At 38.7% G+C, this 17,213-nt stretch overlaps 1 protein-coding gene across 2 annotated transcripts in view; it reads left to right on the forward strand.

Annotated features, from left to right (window-relative positions):
* The window catches only part of LOC149547709 (uncharacterized), a 229,185-nt gene that overhangs the window by 69,021 nt on the left and 142,951 nt on the right, over positions 1-17,213 (forward strand). For both annotated transcript variants that reach the window (XM_089791786.1, XM_089791787.1), the window contains one exon: positions 14,066-14,434. In XM_089791786.1, coding sequence (XP_089647912.1) covers positions 14,066-14,434 — 369 coding nt within the window. The remainder of the gene's footprint in view (positions 1-14,065; positions 14,435-17,213) is intronic.

Consider the following 17,213-nt stretch of genomic DNA (forward strand, 5'->3'; position numbering starts at 1 on the left):
TTTAACATGAAGACAAGAGGATCTTCGCAGGTGTTTCTCACACAGGAGGCTTCCCCGTCAGGCAGTAGCGGAAATACGAATACTGCAGGTGCCACATCAGGAGGGTACAGGAATAATAACAGAGGGCAAAACAACAACAATACAAATAATAACAATAATAATGGGAGCTGAAGTCGAACTCAGTATGATGTAAATGGACGGCCGATCATTCAATGCCGAGCATGTAATTTATGGGGTCATTTTGTGCGGGATTGTACAGCGGCAAACACACTGAAATTATTATGCAGATGGTGCGGACCTGACGATCACGAAGATTCCAAGTGTCCAAAGGCTGGAGTAAACTTGATCATTGTTGGCACGGATGTAGAGGAGGTTCTGGCAATTTCACGGAGGCAAGCAGAGGAAAATAGAAAAGTGGGGGAAGCGCAAGCAGAAATTGCAAAGGCATCGTCGGCGGGGACATCTCAGTTGAAGGACATCACCGACACCTTGGCAAGGAACTTCGTAGAACAAAACATTGTACGACAAATCTTACAAACGGAGATACTGGTCAAGATAAGTGACCTCCTCACAATGCCCCAGTTATGGACGACCATTCTGAATCATACACTGTTCTAAAAGCACCGGAGGACACAGGAAGGGATAGTAGGGAAGTGATGACAATAGACCCAATGCTGTTGGCACTCACATCCGGACGGCACCCGGCGTTCGTCGAGATGGGGATTTTGGAAAATGTTTTGACAGAAACAATTGTCGACGGAGGGTCTGGCGTGAATGTGTTGCCGGAGGATATTTGGAAGAAGTTGGGAAAGCCGACATTGTGGCCACTTGCATTTCAGTTGCTCACGACAGACCAACATGGAATCAAACCGTTGGAAATCTTGAAAGCACAACTGGTAACAATTGGTACGCAACCATTTTTATTGGATTTTGTGGTCATTCCATTAAAAAGAAAAGGATATGATGCTATTCTTGGACGGGATTGGTTGGTCCAAGCAAAAGTAAAACATGATCGGAAACGAAATACCCTATCAATGGAGCACGGAGGCAAAAGATTCACAATTGACCTGCATACACAAATAGTCGGTGAGGAGGCAGCATCGTCAGATTCAGAAAGTGACGGCAAAAGTGACGACGAAGGAAAGAGGAGAATGGAATCAGACGAAGGAGTATTGAGACTTGACGGAGGATCGAATGACGACGACCTGGACTCGGTGAATGGCCTGTTCCACTAGCAGATAGAAGACTATGTACTGTTTCTGAGTTGCAATATGTTAACGGTTGACGAACGTGACAAAGCACAGGAAAATGAATGTCCGGAGGAATGCAATGAAGCGGAAGAAGGAAAAGCTGCCATATAGTTTGAACACAGAAAAATGAAAGATCCCGCTGTCCGGTACATGGTGAATGGATCGCACGGAAAGAAAAGGTTACACCGCAGCATAAAATTAGTGGAAGGGCACTGACAGTAAGGAAATAATCCAATTGCGCGACGACCGCAGGCACAGTGGGCGACGGAGTTGGCATAGAACAGACATAAGGCGTACAACGGTCGGAATGAAATCAAAGTGGAAAATTTTAAGGCCAGATGGGTTGGACCATATTAGATTCAGAAGGTCAGTGACAATGGAGCGATCAGATTATCAACTTTGGACGGGTAGAAGGTACCTCCGGTAGTCAATGGATCCAAATTCAAAATATATGGTGCCAGGAAGACTCTGTCGTTGTTGCAGAAGGGAACTCCCTCGTCGTTGCCAAATGGCGACGGTCAGAGGCAAAATTGAGGTACTGTAAAAAAAAAAAAAAAATTAGGAAAAAAAAAGAAAAAAAAAGAAAAAAAAAAGAGAAAAAGAAAATTAAAAAATTAAAAAATAAAAATTAAAAAAAAAGCAAGTAGAGGGCTGTCCGCGGGCTCTCTCGGTGGACTGTGCTCCGTAGGCAGGATGTTTTGCGGACACCTGTCCTGTGGGCATTGTCTCCACGGACTGTGCTCCGCGGGCAAGATGTCTCGCGGGCATTGTCCCTGCGGACTGTGCTCCGCGGGCAAGATGTCCCGGGGACACCTGTCCCGCGGGCATTGTCCCTGCGGACTTCTTTCCTCGGAGACCCTTTTTTTTCTTCGCGGGTTTGTCCTCCATCCGTTGCAAACTCTCTTCCGCGGGCTTATAACTCTTTTTTGCGGGCGTACAACAGGGTTTCCTTGCATACTTTGTGCCTTCGGTGATAATCCTTAGCAGCAGTGACATCCGTTGTGCAATGGTCGACTTGGCATGATGGATACGAGGTGACAGCGGACTCAGATCTCCACTGCTTGGTGTTCTTTGAATTGCTTCCGCTGAGTTCAACATGAATTGCTTGCATCTTCTTCTTCAGCCGATTGCTTTCTAGTGCAGACATATATCACAAATAGCGCAAGGGTTGGGTTCTTGAACTAGAGACCGTAGTCACGATTATCAAAGGGACAGGGGAATTCCTACGTAACATGTGACAGGGTTCTGCAGGAGCCCTACCGTTACTGTTCTGTCAGATGCAAGGAAGTAACAGCTCGCTCCAAGCTTCGAGGCCAGTCCCAGGAACTACCACATTGATCAAGATTGAAGCGGCAGCCCGAGAGCGTTTGAGGATGGATTTTGATGAGCAATTCGGTTTGATATTTTCAGTGGAGAAAGGCTTGTCTGTGTATTGGTTTTCATTGTTGGAGGAGAATTTTCACCGGAAGTTTGTTGGAGTTCTGTTTCTCATTTGTTTGAGTTTGTGTAGAAGATGGGTGTGACCGTTTTTTTTTATTAGCAAAAAAGAAACGACGACAGATTCAAATTGTTCAGAATGAGTTACAGATGATGCCAAAGGAAAGGGGACGCATCCGTGGTTGCCAGAAAGAGTGCAGAATCAGCAGAAAATGACAGAAATGGTGTGTTCCATGCATTTCTATGTGGGTTGCGAAGTGCTAATTTGGTCTTGGCGGTGAGGCCTGTAGACCCCCAGTCGTTGCGAATATTAGTCGTGGGAGTCTGACCAGTTGAGAAGAGTTGAAGTTGCTGCAAGCATGGATTGTTTGTGTATCGAGGCACTGGGAGTAGGTGTTGGTTGGGAGGCTGTCTTGGTGGATGCGTAGAGAGCTTGGGAGGTGCTAATCATCCAGTTGGAGGCAGTGCAGCGACACTTAGCTCAGTGGACCCAGTGTTGGAAGCAGAGAAAGCAACACAGGTGGCTATCAAGGTCAGCTTGATCAAGGAGGTAGTGTTGTGTTAGCAGAGGCTACAGGCATGGGACGAAGGTGACAGTGATGTGTCAGAAGCAGGTTTCTCTTGTTGTAGTCACTCCATTAATGTATTTTGTTTGTTAATTTGTCTCAGATATTTTGTCAGTGGTCAGGAGACGACTTTTCTTTTTGGGGGGAATGGTCTCAGTCGATTGGATGGTCCTGGTGGTGTTTCTGTAGCCGACGGAATAATTGTCGTCGATGTTTTGTATTTTGTAGCCGACGGGTAAATAGTTTGTAGCGGATGTAATGTTGTGGCCGACGGACTCCTTCGGGAAGGTTCAGCGGTAGTATTTATATCCCATCTGAGATCATTGTAAATCATCAATCATCTACTATTGCGAATATTATGAAGCATAATGTATATCTGGCATATGCGAATGTAATTCTGCTATTCTGTTCCATGGTCTGTATGCGTTGATTTCTTTACCAGTACGGTAAACAGTGCTAATCATCTTGAATTTGTCTATCCACCTTTCACAATTTGAAAATATATCATATAATATTTAATATTCAGATATGTGCAGTAATACAAATTGCATACTTACATAGAGGCTAAAACAAGTAATAATATAATGAATCACTATGATATCCCTATCCGGATATTTTTCCCAATTTGTTTCAAAAACACAATACAAAAATGTAACAACAGACTTGCATGTATGCAAAGTTTTCCAATTCATTCAACAATTACCAATATCGAGTTAAAAATATATGTATTCTGAAAATAATATTGCTTTACAATCCCACAACAAACAATGTAACAACCAACCTTAAACACAAAAATACAGCTAGATTGGTAATAAGATAGAAATGTTTAAGCGCAAATGAGACACCCGTGTCATATCTCCAACAAGACAATGGGTTTCCGTCCACTATCTCCGAGCTCAAGGGTTTCTGTCCTTAAATTGGCTGAAAGCTGAAAGCTTCCCAAATAACTCTTCAAGAGAGAAAATGAAATCTGAATCATAGAACCAAGTATGCTGAAATGAGCTCCTCCTTTCAAATACAACCTAGCGACCCTTTACCATCCCTCTTGTATATTTTAATTTTCTTTTAAAAATTATTAAGTGCCCAAAATAATAAAGTAACATTTAATAATATGAATTTATTTTATAAAGTCACTTTATTAATAAATCAATTAAATCTTTAAGCATTAAAATCTCTCATTAGATGGACTCAGATATGCATGTGTGATAGCTCACTTGAAAGGTCTTGACAAAACACCCCTAGTCCAACCTTGAAATGGTAAGAATACTGAGCCTGTTGACTTACTAAAAATAGTAAGTGTTTGGAAATCCCACCGAGACAATCTTGATTGGCCAACAACTTAAATTGTCCAGGCCAAAAACTAAATTGATCCCAAAGAATACTCAGTTAGCCCTTGGGACCAAGGCAAAATGGGCTAATGATGCAATGAAAATCACTATCCTAGAAAAGTGGACATGACAGTCCTCACTTCCCAAAAATTGCTTGCCCCTAAGCAGTCGACATCTGTATGCTGGAACCAAATGCTTGGATCCTAGATCTGCCTCAAAACTGATGCTTTGTCCAACTGCATTGCTTCATTGGTGTAAACATCTCTAACCCCAGAGTCATAAAACAACTCAACATGAACCCAGACACCAATCAATTGGATACCAAGAATCCAAAACCTCACGTGTATACTCAATCGATACAACTTGCCATGGGCTGCTATCATAAAATAAAATGCTCTCTACCCAACTAAGTACTTCACTCCAATTGTAACTACACACACCTCTAATATCAAGAGGGGGCGGGAGTTCAACAACATACCAACCACCATCAAGGAAGGAGTGTAACAAATCACTCCTCCCTGATTCATAACCCATGTGAAAACTTGTGTGATGTCCATGATATCTCTAACAAACTCCTATAATACTTGTGTAGATGAATGGGATAATGCTTGTCCAACTGATACAATCACCATGCTACCATGTTGGAAATGGTGGAATGATCCAAAAGTATGTGTCGCAAGGGTGAACATCTCAATAGAGAGAAACTTAGAAGGCCACCCTATAACACCTCCCTCAATCGCAAAAGGGTATAGACCATACCAACTATCCAAAGCTCGCACGCACAAGGAATCCATCAAAATCAAAATAAGTCCAAGAAGATCATCAAACTCTTGTTGCTCAGCTTGGATCTCATCTTCACTAAGCCAGAAATGGTGAAGCTCATCAGTAGAACTCGCTCAAGCTATATTGCTAACTTTGTCAATACTCGAGCCCCAAAGAAAATTGCCATTACATCCATCGGCCATAAGGAGATACAAACCAGTGAAAGAACTTGCGACCCCACAACTGCCCTCAATCTCTGCAAGACCCCTACAAATATGTTGACTCTACAAAAATCAAGTCTGTAACAACTGACAGCACAATCATCTTGTAACACTGTGTGCACCTGAGATCTCTATGATATAGAAGTGACCAACCCTCTCTGATATGTATCACTATGGTGGACAACTAACTAGTGTCCCTGTAAGTAATCTCCCATAGTGTATTTGCAACCTCTAATCCCATCTTCCGAAGATGGCAAACCTTTATCCCACAATGGATGATACAATCTCTAAGCCAACTCACACTTGCACCTCATCAAGACCCTTCACGCGTGGATCAAAAGAGAAATGATGAACACTCCTCACTACATAGTCACGACAAATAAAAATCTACCAACTAGAAGTGGATGAATCCTACTGAACCTGATTAGCCCTCACGCTATCATCACTGACAACCTCCTCAACGGTCATTCCTAAATGTTGGGATGGGCGTGCCAAATCTATTTTCTGATTTAGCTCAACAATCTGGTTTTTCGCTTCATGAAATGCCACTGAAGTAGCCTCTAGGGTGTCCTTGGCATTTATGGGCTCATACGTACATGCATCTACTTTTGCTTCCTTCTTCCTCAGTGCTTCTAAGTAAATCTGTGCAAGGTCAAAGAGATGATCACAGTCTGAAAGAAGGTGTAGGTAATCTGATTTCATATGTTTCAGACCTTTCTGGATTATTAACAACTATGGAAATTCCTCTTTCTATCCTGTTTGTTTCCCCTCCATTTGTTCATTCCAAAGGTGCTTTTCAAACATCCCATATATACCATCAAAGTGTGATAAAGCTGCAATAGTCTTATTTTTAGTCACTTTCATTTGATTTTCGAATAAGGGGAGCTATTAGGTATATGAGAGAAGTCAAATGCACATGAGGTGGGAGAATGTGTTTCATCATACATAACCATGTCATAAAGGAACTAGGGGCAGCACTATGTTAAAAAAAAAATTCATCACAAGAATCATCCATACCAAATGTAGAGACCATTAAATCTGGATCAAAATCAGCATCAATGCTCACAAAAGGCATGGAGTCATCATCATTGATTGATGGAACAACCTTCTCCAATTTATTACCAACATACCCGTCACTAGTATAGGCAGCCCTGCAAGAAACTTCTACTTCCATACTACCTACCAATAGATCTATGCCATATTCGCTTGCATCTGCCATTTGGGATTCTGCTCTCCTTTCTATTCCCCACCATTCACCTCCCTCTCTCAGAGCTTAGTGTCGGAATACCTGTCCTATGAATAAATGGTTTGATGCTGATTGCAAAGCTTTCCATCGCTCTATTCGTGTCACCTTTGAGGCTCAGTCTCCTGCCTTCATCCATCTGCGCCTTTTGTACCTCTGTTTTCTTCGTCGTAAGAAACATTCCTTTGCCTCCATTCAGTGCAGAACCCTTTGCTCCACGCTTATTCAGAATCCCCAGATCTTTTGGCGTACCCTTTTCCCTCGTTGCTCCCCCTGTTCTCCACTCTTGACTACTGCTCCCTGACCTCCCATATCACTATGCTTTACGACATTCTTGGGCAGCCATCTCTCCACTCCACTCCACCTCCTTGCTGTCGCTTGTTCACCTGCTCTAGTATTATTGAGGCCATCAGATCTTTGAGATGCAACAGAGCACCAGATGAAGAGGGTTTCTAGGCAGAACTTTTCAAACTTGGTGCTTTAGTTCTTGGATCTTACCTTCCTACACTCTTTAATAGAATGATTTGCACTAGGTTTCCTGATTCTTGGTCTAGACATGTGGTTTACCCTATTCACAAGTCTAGGCCTGCTTTTGATCCAGGTAACTACAAAACTAATATGATAGGACATACTTTTGCCAAACTTTATGTCACTGCTCTAAACACCATGTTATCTAGTGAGCTTGATAGAAGAGGCTGTAGGGCTAAAGGATAGGCTGGTTTTCGGGCAAACTATCGGACTCTGGATTATGTTTTTACACTGTGGGCTATCATTGAGGAGGCTAGACACCACTCTTAGAAGGTATATTGTTGTTTTGTGGACTTTTATAAGGCCTTTGATTCTGTTCCTAGGTTGGCTTTATTTCAACGGCTTCATGAGATTGGGATCTCAGATATGTTACAGACTGCTATTATGAGGCTTTATGAGAGGGTAATCGGTAGGCTCAGGACTTCGGAGGGCTTTTCTGATCTGATTCAGAGCATCATTGGGGTGAAGCAGGGTTGTCCTCTTTCTCCTACATTGTTTGGTTTGTATATTGATGAGTTGGAGGATTTCCTTCTGAAATCCTCTCAACCGGGAGATGGGTGCTATTTGTATCAGGTCTTGCTCTCCATTCTTCTCTTTTCTGATGATGTTCTCTTGGCCCCTTCTCCCGACAGCTTACAAAGACTCCTTGATGGTCTGGCTTCTTTTTGTGTTCAGTGGTAGCTTTAATTTCTCTAAGATATGGGTTATGGTCTTTAACTGTTTAAAGACCTCTCATCTTCATTTCTTCTTTCAAGGTTAGGAGGTTAAGATTACTCTGTCTTATATGTATTTCGGTGTGAAGTTCTCGAGACTGTGTTTTAGTTTGAGACTTGCTATTCAATCCAGAGTCAGTAAGGGTATGGGTTCCCTGGCTTTGCTGGAGAGACAATGCTTCAGGCATCATTTTCAGGATATTTCGTCCAAGTTGTCCCTTTTCGACTCCTTGGTTTGTCCGGCAGTTCTCTATGGTTCGGTTGTTTGGGGGCCTTCTCTTATTACTTCTGATTGGGCTTCTATTGAGCGGGTTCAGAGGTTGTTGTTACGACGTATCATTAGATGTCATAGACTCACCCCTCCCAACATTGTCTTGGCTGAGTTTGGTGCTCATCCTCTCAAACTTGCTGTCATTTTTGACTTGATTTGGTTTCTTCATTGGCTTCGTGGTTTTATGGAGACGTGTTGACTGGCATAGATACTCTCATTTGGATCTCTAGGTGAGAAGGATGGATTCTTTGGTTCAGCACATGAGTGGTTTTGGGTTGAGGATGGGTAGTAGATATATTTTGATCAGAGAAATTAATTTTTCAGCTACTTCCTTACCCGCAATTTTTATGTATTCAGTGGCATTTTAGATTGTTTACCATCATGCTAGTTGCTTCCTAGTGTGGAAGTTGACTTTGGAGTACTTGTATACTTCAGCGCAACTAGTTGTGGGGCATTTCTTGGGCATGAATCAATTATTCTTCATGTCTATTTGGTATACTTTGAGTTACTATGGTCACTTCATAACATTAGCTTGTGTGCTTGCAGTGAGTTAGGTTTGTTGGAATGTTTATTTTTCATACACTAGTATCCGGTGGCAAACTATCGGTGACAAGTTTATAATAGTTGACCATAGGAGTAGTACTTGGATCATGGTTGACAAGATGTCTTATGAGGTGGTCCCTCTTGAGTTACCTTGGTATAATATATACCATGGTTTTGATCTTTGTGCACTAAAGAGTTTTCAAGCTTATGAGAGTTATGCATTACACCAACAACTCAGGTTGGGCTGATATGTTTTATAATTATTTTAATGCCTATAGTGGGTATTATGCACTTCTAGAGAGATCACTCGTAGTTAGAGAGTTATTCAGTGATGATATATTTTTGGGGTACTCCCATCTCTTCATATTCGATAGTCATGACAACATATTAGTCTCGGATCCTAGTATTGACTTGCTTGGTATGCTACTTCAGTGGGGGTTGATGAGAAGCCTCATAATTCTAAGCATGTTATTTTTATCAAAGTGGAGCAATAGTTTGATAGAGTAGCATTCTTGAGGTTGACAGGGGATACCGTTATTTGGTTTCAGCATACAACTGCAGATTGCTTGAGAGCAAGCAATCTCTGGGAAGGGAGGATTGTAATGTCCTTTTTTCTAGCCCATTCATCATGATGTGTCATTAGCTCTATTTGCCTTGTTTCCATGGGCTAACCAGGACTTTCCAAGGATTAGAGTGTGATTTGGCTTTGACAATTCCAGTTTTAGGCCAATCTGAGTTGATTCAACAGGGTTCAGTAATTATGGCATTTCAGTATTGGATTCGAGCATCTCACTGAGATCCTCCCCATGATTATGTTTTGATTTCTTCTCTTGGAGATTTTGGAAGCTCAACTTTCAACCAGTTTGAGGACGGAAACACTTGATCTTCAGCCTTGAAGACAATGCATGGAAACCCATTGTTTGCTGGAAATATCAAATGGGTATCTCACTTGTGCTTAAAATCTTTATTCCATATTATCCAATTTGACTGTAGTTTTCTTATCTGGGAATTTCCTGTTATTTTTCAGGTTCATTTGAAATATATATCATAAAATTATCATTTTAAATTTCTGAGATATTTTTTGAGAAATTTGGGAAAAACAATCTGTTCTGGATATTACAAAAATAGAAAAAGAAATCTGAAAATTTTCCCGAGAATCCGTTTTTGCTTCAAAATTCTCTTCAAACCTGTTACATATCAATCTAAATCATTGCAAATCTGCTTGCAATGCTTTGGAAGGTTTTTTTGTGCTGGGACAATAAATTTCAACTCAGTAAATGCACACTGAGCTATTGTTTTGATGCCAAAACGCAATATATAACCATGGCCGATAATAAAAGACTTAAAAATGCCAATTTTTTTGAACTTATCAATGATAAGTTTTGGTGACTAAATGTGGTAGTTGCTTGCCGGGCAAAACTTATTGCTGATTAATTGGTGATTTTTTAATCTATGACTGTAAGAGCTGAACTTACTCAGCATGCGACCTGCCTAATCTTATTGTTGGGGAAGGGAATAACAAGTTTTAAAAGGCAAATAGACATATATAAAATGTCTGTGATATGTAAATCTGATGTTATTCTTTGATTTAATGTTTGAACTTTTATTTTTAATGCAAAGCCATGTGCCAAAATATTTCTAGGATGGTAGGGAATGGCAGAATGCCATTCTAGGGTGGTAGCGAGTAGGAGGCCTTTTTTCAAGCGATGATAGGAAAATTGAAAAAAAGGGTACTTTTTAATTATTTATATAGAAGGCATTCATTATATTAATCTACATTATAAAACCATATTGCACAACCTTAGAGCTGAATCCAATGTTCATGTGAGAGACCCCACACAAGTTTAACAAAATTTTATTGCTTGTATTGTTGATGTGTATGTATATTATATATCAATTGCAGTGAAATCCCCAAAAGCCAGAGATTAAACTATCATCAGGTAAAGTGTAAACACTTAACTTCACTTAAATTTAGTGTATTTATTAATACCTGAATCTGGATTCCAAAACAATAATCACGCAGTTGAAATGTTTTTTAGTCAGTACTACTTTGCGGCACTGATATACTACTCCTCAGTTAAATCATAATTCATGCTTCCAGTAAGCATCTCTTACCAAAACACGTATTCAATATGTGAAAAACTGGAATGTGAACTATCTTTTCAAAGACCCAAGGAAAAATCAGTATTGTCAGTCAGTCTTGTGTTGTTCGTTTTCTTAATAATGAATATTTATATCATGTAACGGAGAGGTTTACAAAAATTAGTTGCCTTTAGTAACAAATATCACTCAATCATATATTTCAGACATTTTGGTACAATACATCTGAGGGCAGAGCTGAGATTCCATTCTTTTATTGACATTCATGTGGACCTGCTTAAAATGATCTTTGTCAAACCTACTAATGATGATTGATTCTTGAATATCTAGAGTTTCTATTTTCTAATGCGTCTTTACATTAATAATGAGTTGAAAAATGAAACTAAGCACCAAAATGAAAAGATGTTTGCAGCAGCACCTGACTTCATTTTTACATTTGATATGCCAAACATGCAACGACCAGTTCTGGGACAAATTTAGATACTGCTGTCAGTAAACATTGAGTAGATTTATTAGATATTTCATCAGCTTGGATAGCAGGGGTGTTCCTCTCACTAATGCTTCAATTCATCCATGCTAGATTTGATGTCATCCATGCATCAATTCATTCACGATAAACTTTTGAAAATGGAAGCCATAAGATTTTCAGTCTGAGAGGCCTATCTTTTGTTGGAATTCTTTGGAATGACCAAGAGGGGGGCGAATTAGTTATCCAAGGTCTAGATGTACAAATGAAACTTTTCATAGCTTAGTGAACCCATATCTATAAAACATATTCATGCATGCATCCATTAGATCATACAAGCACTTAAACTTGTAGATTACTGTCCTAGGTCAAAACAACTTTGCAGAAATGTGAGCATGAAACATAATAGATTCAATAACACATTTGACACAAGGATTTTATGTGGAAACCCAATTTGGGAAAAATCACCACTAACATGCTACTCATTCTTACTCTTCTGAAGTGATGCCCTGTGAAAAGGCAATCCTATTAAAGGTTATAATACACACTATTAAATGTGACTTGGTTAGAGGATTTCAATCACCCTATTAGGAGTGAGCCTTGTTAGAGGACTTTAGATCATTCACTTGGAATGTCACCCGGTTAAAGGATTTACAAATGAATGTTAGGTCAATCTTAATCCAAAGGATTTATTCTAGATTGGTACAATGATTAGAAAGTAACAATAAGGCTTGGTTTGACAAATTACAACTCACTTGCAGATTACAGATCTCTGTTTCAGTCCTCCATTCTGCTTGGCTTTCACACACTTCAACTTTGATAGCTTGTTCACCCTTCAAGCATTCATAGTCTTAAGCTTTCTTGCTTTGCTTGCCAATAGTAGTCTCTTCTGGTTGGTCACTGAATGAAGCAATACGTTAGACCTCTTATCTAACTTAGGTTCTCGAATATGACTCACCTTGCTTTTGACCATCTCTATAAATAGAAAATTAAGAGCTTTTGCCATTCAACCTCTATCATCCATTTTAGGGTTAGGTAGATTAGGTAGGATTCAATGAATCTACCCATCTTTTCATTTGAGTCCCTTCTAGAAACTTCTTCACCAATCCTTTTTGAATTCACCTCAAAATGGTTTACCATGAATTCTGTGGCACCAACTCATCATAGTTATCTTCCACACGCTTCACAAAATTCAAGAAAACAAAATACTCGGCTTAGATTCGTCAAATCTACGATTTAACATGAATACTGGCACTTGGCATCAATATGCCGTCACTCGGCTTCCAAACTATTCTTCCACCCATCTTCAACTAGATCACTCGGCAAACACCAAAGTTTACTGGTGCTCGGCATCAACTAAACTTTACTCGGCTTGCATTGTATCACTCAACATACACTGAACTTTCACTTTGCTCAGCTCCAACTGGTTTTTTGTTTGGTTTGCACTAACTTTGCTTGGCGCCTACTATCCATTCGGTCAAGCTTGGCAGACCCAATTCTTCTAGACTTAGTCAGTGTATCCAACCTTTGTAGTCTTAAGTAGATAATCAATACATTATAACATCATTGTCTTAATTGATCTTTGTACTCCTTTTTCTTACCATAACTCAACCTTTCCTCTAGGTGCTTTTGTTATCTCATTTGATCAAAACCTCCTCATCAATCAAACAAATGATAGTACTCAAATCAACTAGGCAATTGTCTTACCAACAAGTAGTAGGTTTGACATCAATGACAAAACAATGATTGAAACACATTCTTATACTTGTATCAATTTGTTTTGAACATCTTTTCCTATTTTGGTCATGCAGATAAGAGTGATTAGGTTTAGGATTGTGTAAAAGGGCATGGGCCCCCTGACCCTGCCAGCCCATTTTGATATGTTCGATCTCTTTTTTGGCTGGGTTATAGACAAGAGTGGCAGTACCCTACCATCATGTGAATTATTTTGGGGTGTTTCTAAGATATCTCAATAATTTTGGCAATCAAGGATAGACACAGGGATGTTTTTTAGTTGTTCCCATGTCCTTGAAAAGTATTGGCGATGGAGACAGGTGGAAGAATCTGGGCATGCATCTCTGTGTACCATTGTTGAAAGGAATTATGTATCAGTTGTTTGTAAATTTGTCCTTATACACCCTTTTTTCAAATGAAAGAACTTAGGTTTAAGGACTATAGTGAAAGCAAAGCTTTCCTAATTTAAAACCATGCTTTAGAATGTTTGAGTCCATGTATTATTTAACAAAGGCATTAATTATAAATGGATGAATTGATTTTTCATTTAACTTTCTTTTAAAATGTTGCAAATATCCTATTCACAATCTGAGTTCATTATCCTACCATATGTGTATGTGGTGTTTTGCTTTACAATTTCAAAGTTAGAATCACTGTTATCTGCTATAGATTTGATTCTCTAGGGGAAATGATAGTTGATCTTCTTAATTTGGTTGTTCCATCTCTAGCATTATCAAATAAGACAGCATATTGTTCCTTCTAATTGTTCTCTTGGCATATCTAGAGACATTTTTTATTGCAACACATTAGATCTAACTATAAAATTGGTATGTAATTTTTGTTCTAGGAAATTCAACCAGTTGTTCAGCACAAATCTCATCTCTTAATCTTTGTTGCATCTAGGTCAAACGTTGATTGGAAATATATGCGACTGGATCTCTACTCTTTAGGTTGTTACATGTTGCAGTTGAACATTACAGAAAAACACTTAAATTATTCTATGGAGCAACCTTGGGTGCAGATGTATCAGGAAGCAGGTTCTTTGCTTTGCGATGAGATTTTCCCAGCTGATCTGAATCCACTGGCAATATCATGCATTAAGCTGGTTCCTGTCGATCCATTATCTATAGTATTGGATTCATCTGGATTGGAGAGAATAAAGTCAGAGAGCTTCCCAGATATAATAATTGGAACTACTGATCATAAAGTCTTGAAATGCAGACACGGAAAGATTATTGCTGATGTTTGCCTTAAGAATACTACTGTCTCACTGTAAGTGAGTTTTTATCCTTCAACTTTTTATTATTTGTTTATTTTGTTTTCCTGGCATTCAGCTTTTTCTTCTTTAGCGATTTCATATTCTTCCTCTTGCAAATAACTGCAATGTACTAAATCGTACACATCATGGCATAGAGCATCACATTTATTATTCCGTTTCTCAAAACTCTCTCAAAATTTCATCCATTTGTTTTTCCAGTTCATGTTGTGCTATCAAGAAAGTAAAGACCAATTAGAAAAATGCTTATGGAGTCAAAATTATTTCCCAGTCTTCTTTTATTTCATCTTTTAGATCATGTCTGCATGTTATGAATATTTTTCTTACATGTGACTATTCCTTGTGAGCCTAATAAGTTAGCAAGATTCATGAAGGTAGACATAGGTAAGACTAACTTGAGTTACAATTGCAGTTGGATGATTGGTACTAGCACCATAACTTTTGGTCATCTCATTGGTTAGTAATGTATCTTACTTCAGATAGATGCTAGATATTTTAAAAGAAAAATGTTTATGTCATCTTCAATCTCAAGATATCTTAGATTGATATAGATATTTTCTGTCTATTCCATTCAGAAAATCATCCTAAAGGTTATTAATTTCTGATTATGCCCTAGAAAACAAACACAGCTCAATACTATGTTATAACTAGGCTTGTTTGTTACTCGAATAAGCAATCATTATTATCCCTCTCATATTTCCAACTGATTTTGGAATTTGAAGACCATATGGATGAATCGGTTTGTGGCCACAAAATGATGTAGATGTAGTCCCCAATAAAGTCAATATTAGAAAGAAATCATTTACAGATTTTACAGGGGAATTTTTCATTAGCTAGCAGATGTAACAAGTAAATTACCTATCTGGTTATTTTGGGCAAGACATGAATTAATATAAAAATTTGAATTACTACTTGTTTGGTGACTATATAAGAAATTTATCACGAGGATAGATTTTATAGCATCAGTCAGTCATATTCTGAATTTGAACTAATCATACAATATTTGTTCCTTATACATTGCTATGTTTGTTAAAAATGAATAAATGAGATTGAGAGTAATTGTCATGCTATCTCAGATTGAGAGCATTGCATTATTTATTTATCTAAAAATAGAAAGTAGTTACTGCCTTGGAAAGACGGTATTGCAACAACCACATCAGTAACCAGTAACTAATGGTCTAGTTACTATCCTTTACATATGAATGTAAATATACACTTCATCATATTTTTTTTCTTATAATCTAAGAACCTCCATAAGGACTAAATCAGAAGAATCTAGAGGTCCAGTTAGTTGCAGTATGGCATTTAAGACCATGGATAAATATGTGTGCGAACAAAAGCTTCACACCAATAGATACTTGAGAAAGATAATAAAAAAAGAATAAAATGAAGAGGCTCTAATATGGAGTTGTCAATTGATTTTCCTGTCCTCTGAGTGCAAGGAGCTTATGTTAGTCCTGACAAGAGTGTTTAAGTTGGCTATCAAGTTGTTGAGGAACAACTTAATAGTATTGTTAGAATACAAAGTTGTTAGTTGTACTGATTGTCAGAACAACGCGTATAATTAGATAGTAGTTCCTATAATTTAGGAGAAGAAACTCCTATGTAAGTATGGAATATGTATTCAACACGAATTCAGAATAAGTATTGTAATAGAATCAGATCACTATTATTCATGTAAAATTTTCTGTGTACTTCTACCCAAATTCTAATATGGCGCTGGAGCTGCAGTGGGTTTAATTCCCTCATGGGAGTGCCCAGGTAGATGACATCAAGCACCTGTGGTGAATTGACCTCAGGCAAAATCCAAGCAGAGCATCAGAGTATTGCTACACCAATCTAATGGGTTCTCTCACCAGGGTCTTTTGGTTTGACACTTGCTTGTCTAATTTTCTTTAACGGCGTTGAGCTTATTGATGTTGTCTTGGATGTTGAGCATAAGAAGGTGGAAAATTGTTATTTACTATATGGATTATAGGTGTGCCATTCTCTTCAAGGGGGCTCAAGATTAGGAATGGGGATGTTGATAGTATTAGTGAGCAGTGACATTAATGTTTGGTGAAGGAACAGTTCCTTGGCAATGGAAGGCCATGTAGGCCTTGTGCATTTTCCCAAATCTATGATTTGTGTAAAGCATCATGTAATATATTTTTTTTTCTGCAACATGGATTGCCAAGTATGCATGGTTTAACAATAGAAAAATAGTGACCGATGTGCATAAGGCCAATACCATGCTATATCTTCCTTACTTTTGGAACCATTGCACTCTGAGTTTCAGACCTAAGTTGTATTTTTATGTTTTCACTTGCTGTCCCCAAAGTAGTTTGTAGGTACCTTGAAATCTCTGATTAATTCTAAAGAAGAATGCAGGTTTTTATTATATTTACTTATTTAAGGAATAATGTCTTTGATTAAGAGAAAACAAGATTTGAAGGGATCCTGAAACCCAATACAAAATAGGTTTTAAATAGAGGGACTTGGAACCCAACATCAAAAGATATGCAATAAGCCCCTCATAAAGAAACGAGACATACGAAAGAGGAAAAAGCCGAGAAAGAGGGAGCTAAGTACCACACTTGCTCCACCTAAACAAAAATGGTAGTCAAGAAAAGATATTACAAATAGTCTACTGACTGCCCAAAAAAAAAGAACCAATAGAACTTAAGATTTCCCCTTTGATCCCTTCTTATGGGATCTAAGGGTGATGTCAAAAGGAGAGGATTTCTTTGAGTGTTTTCCTTTAGTTGTAATCCATCCTTCTTCAACCTTGGCTGC

This window comes from Cupressus sempervirens, chromosome 7 (genome assembly GCF_028749045.1).
Source record: "Cupressus sempervirens isolate cs-2001-9-10 chromosome 7, ASM2874904v1, whole genome shotgun sequence".
In the NCBI taxonomy this organism is placed as follows: Eukaryota; Viridiplantae; Streptophyta; class Pinopsida; order Cupressales; family Cupressaceae; genus Cupressus; species Cupressus sempervirens.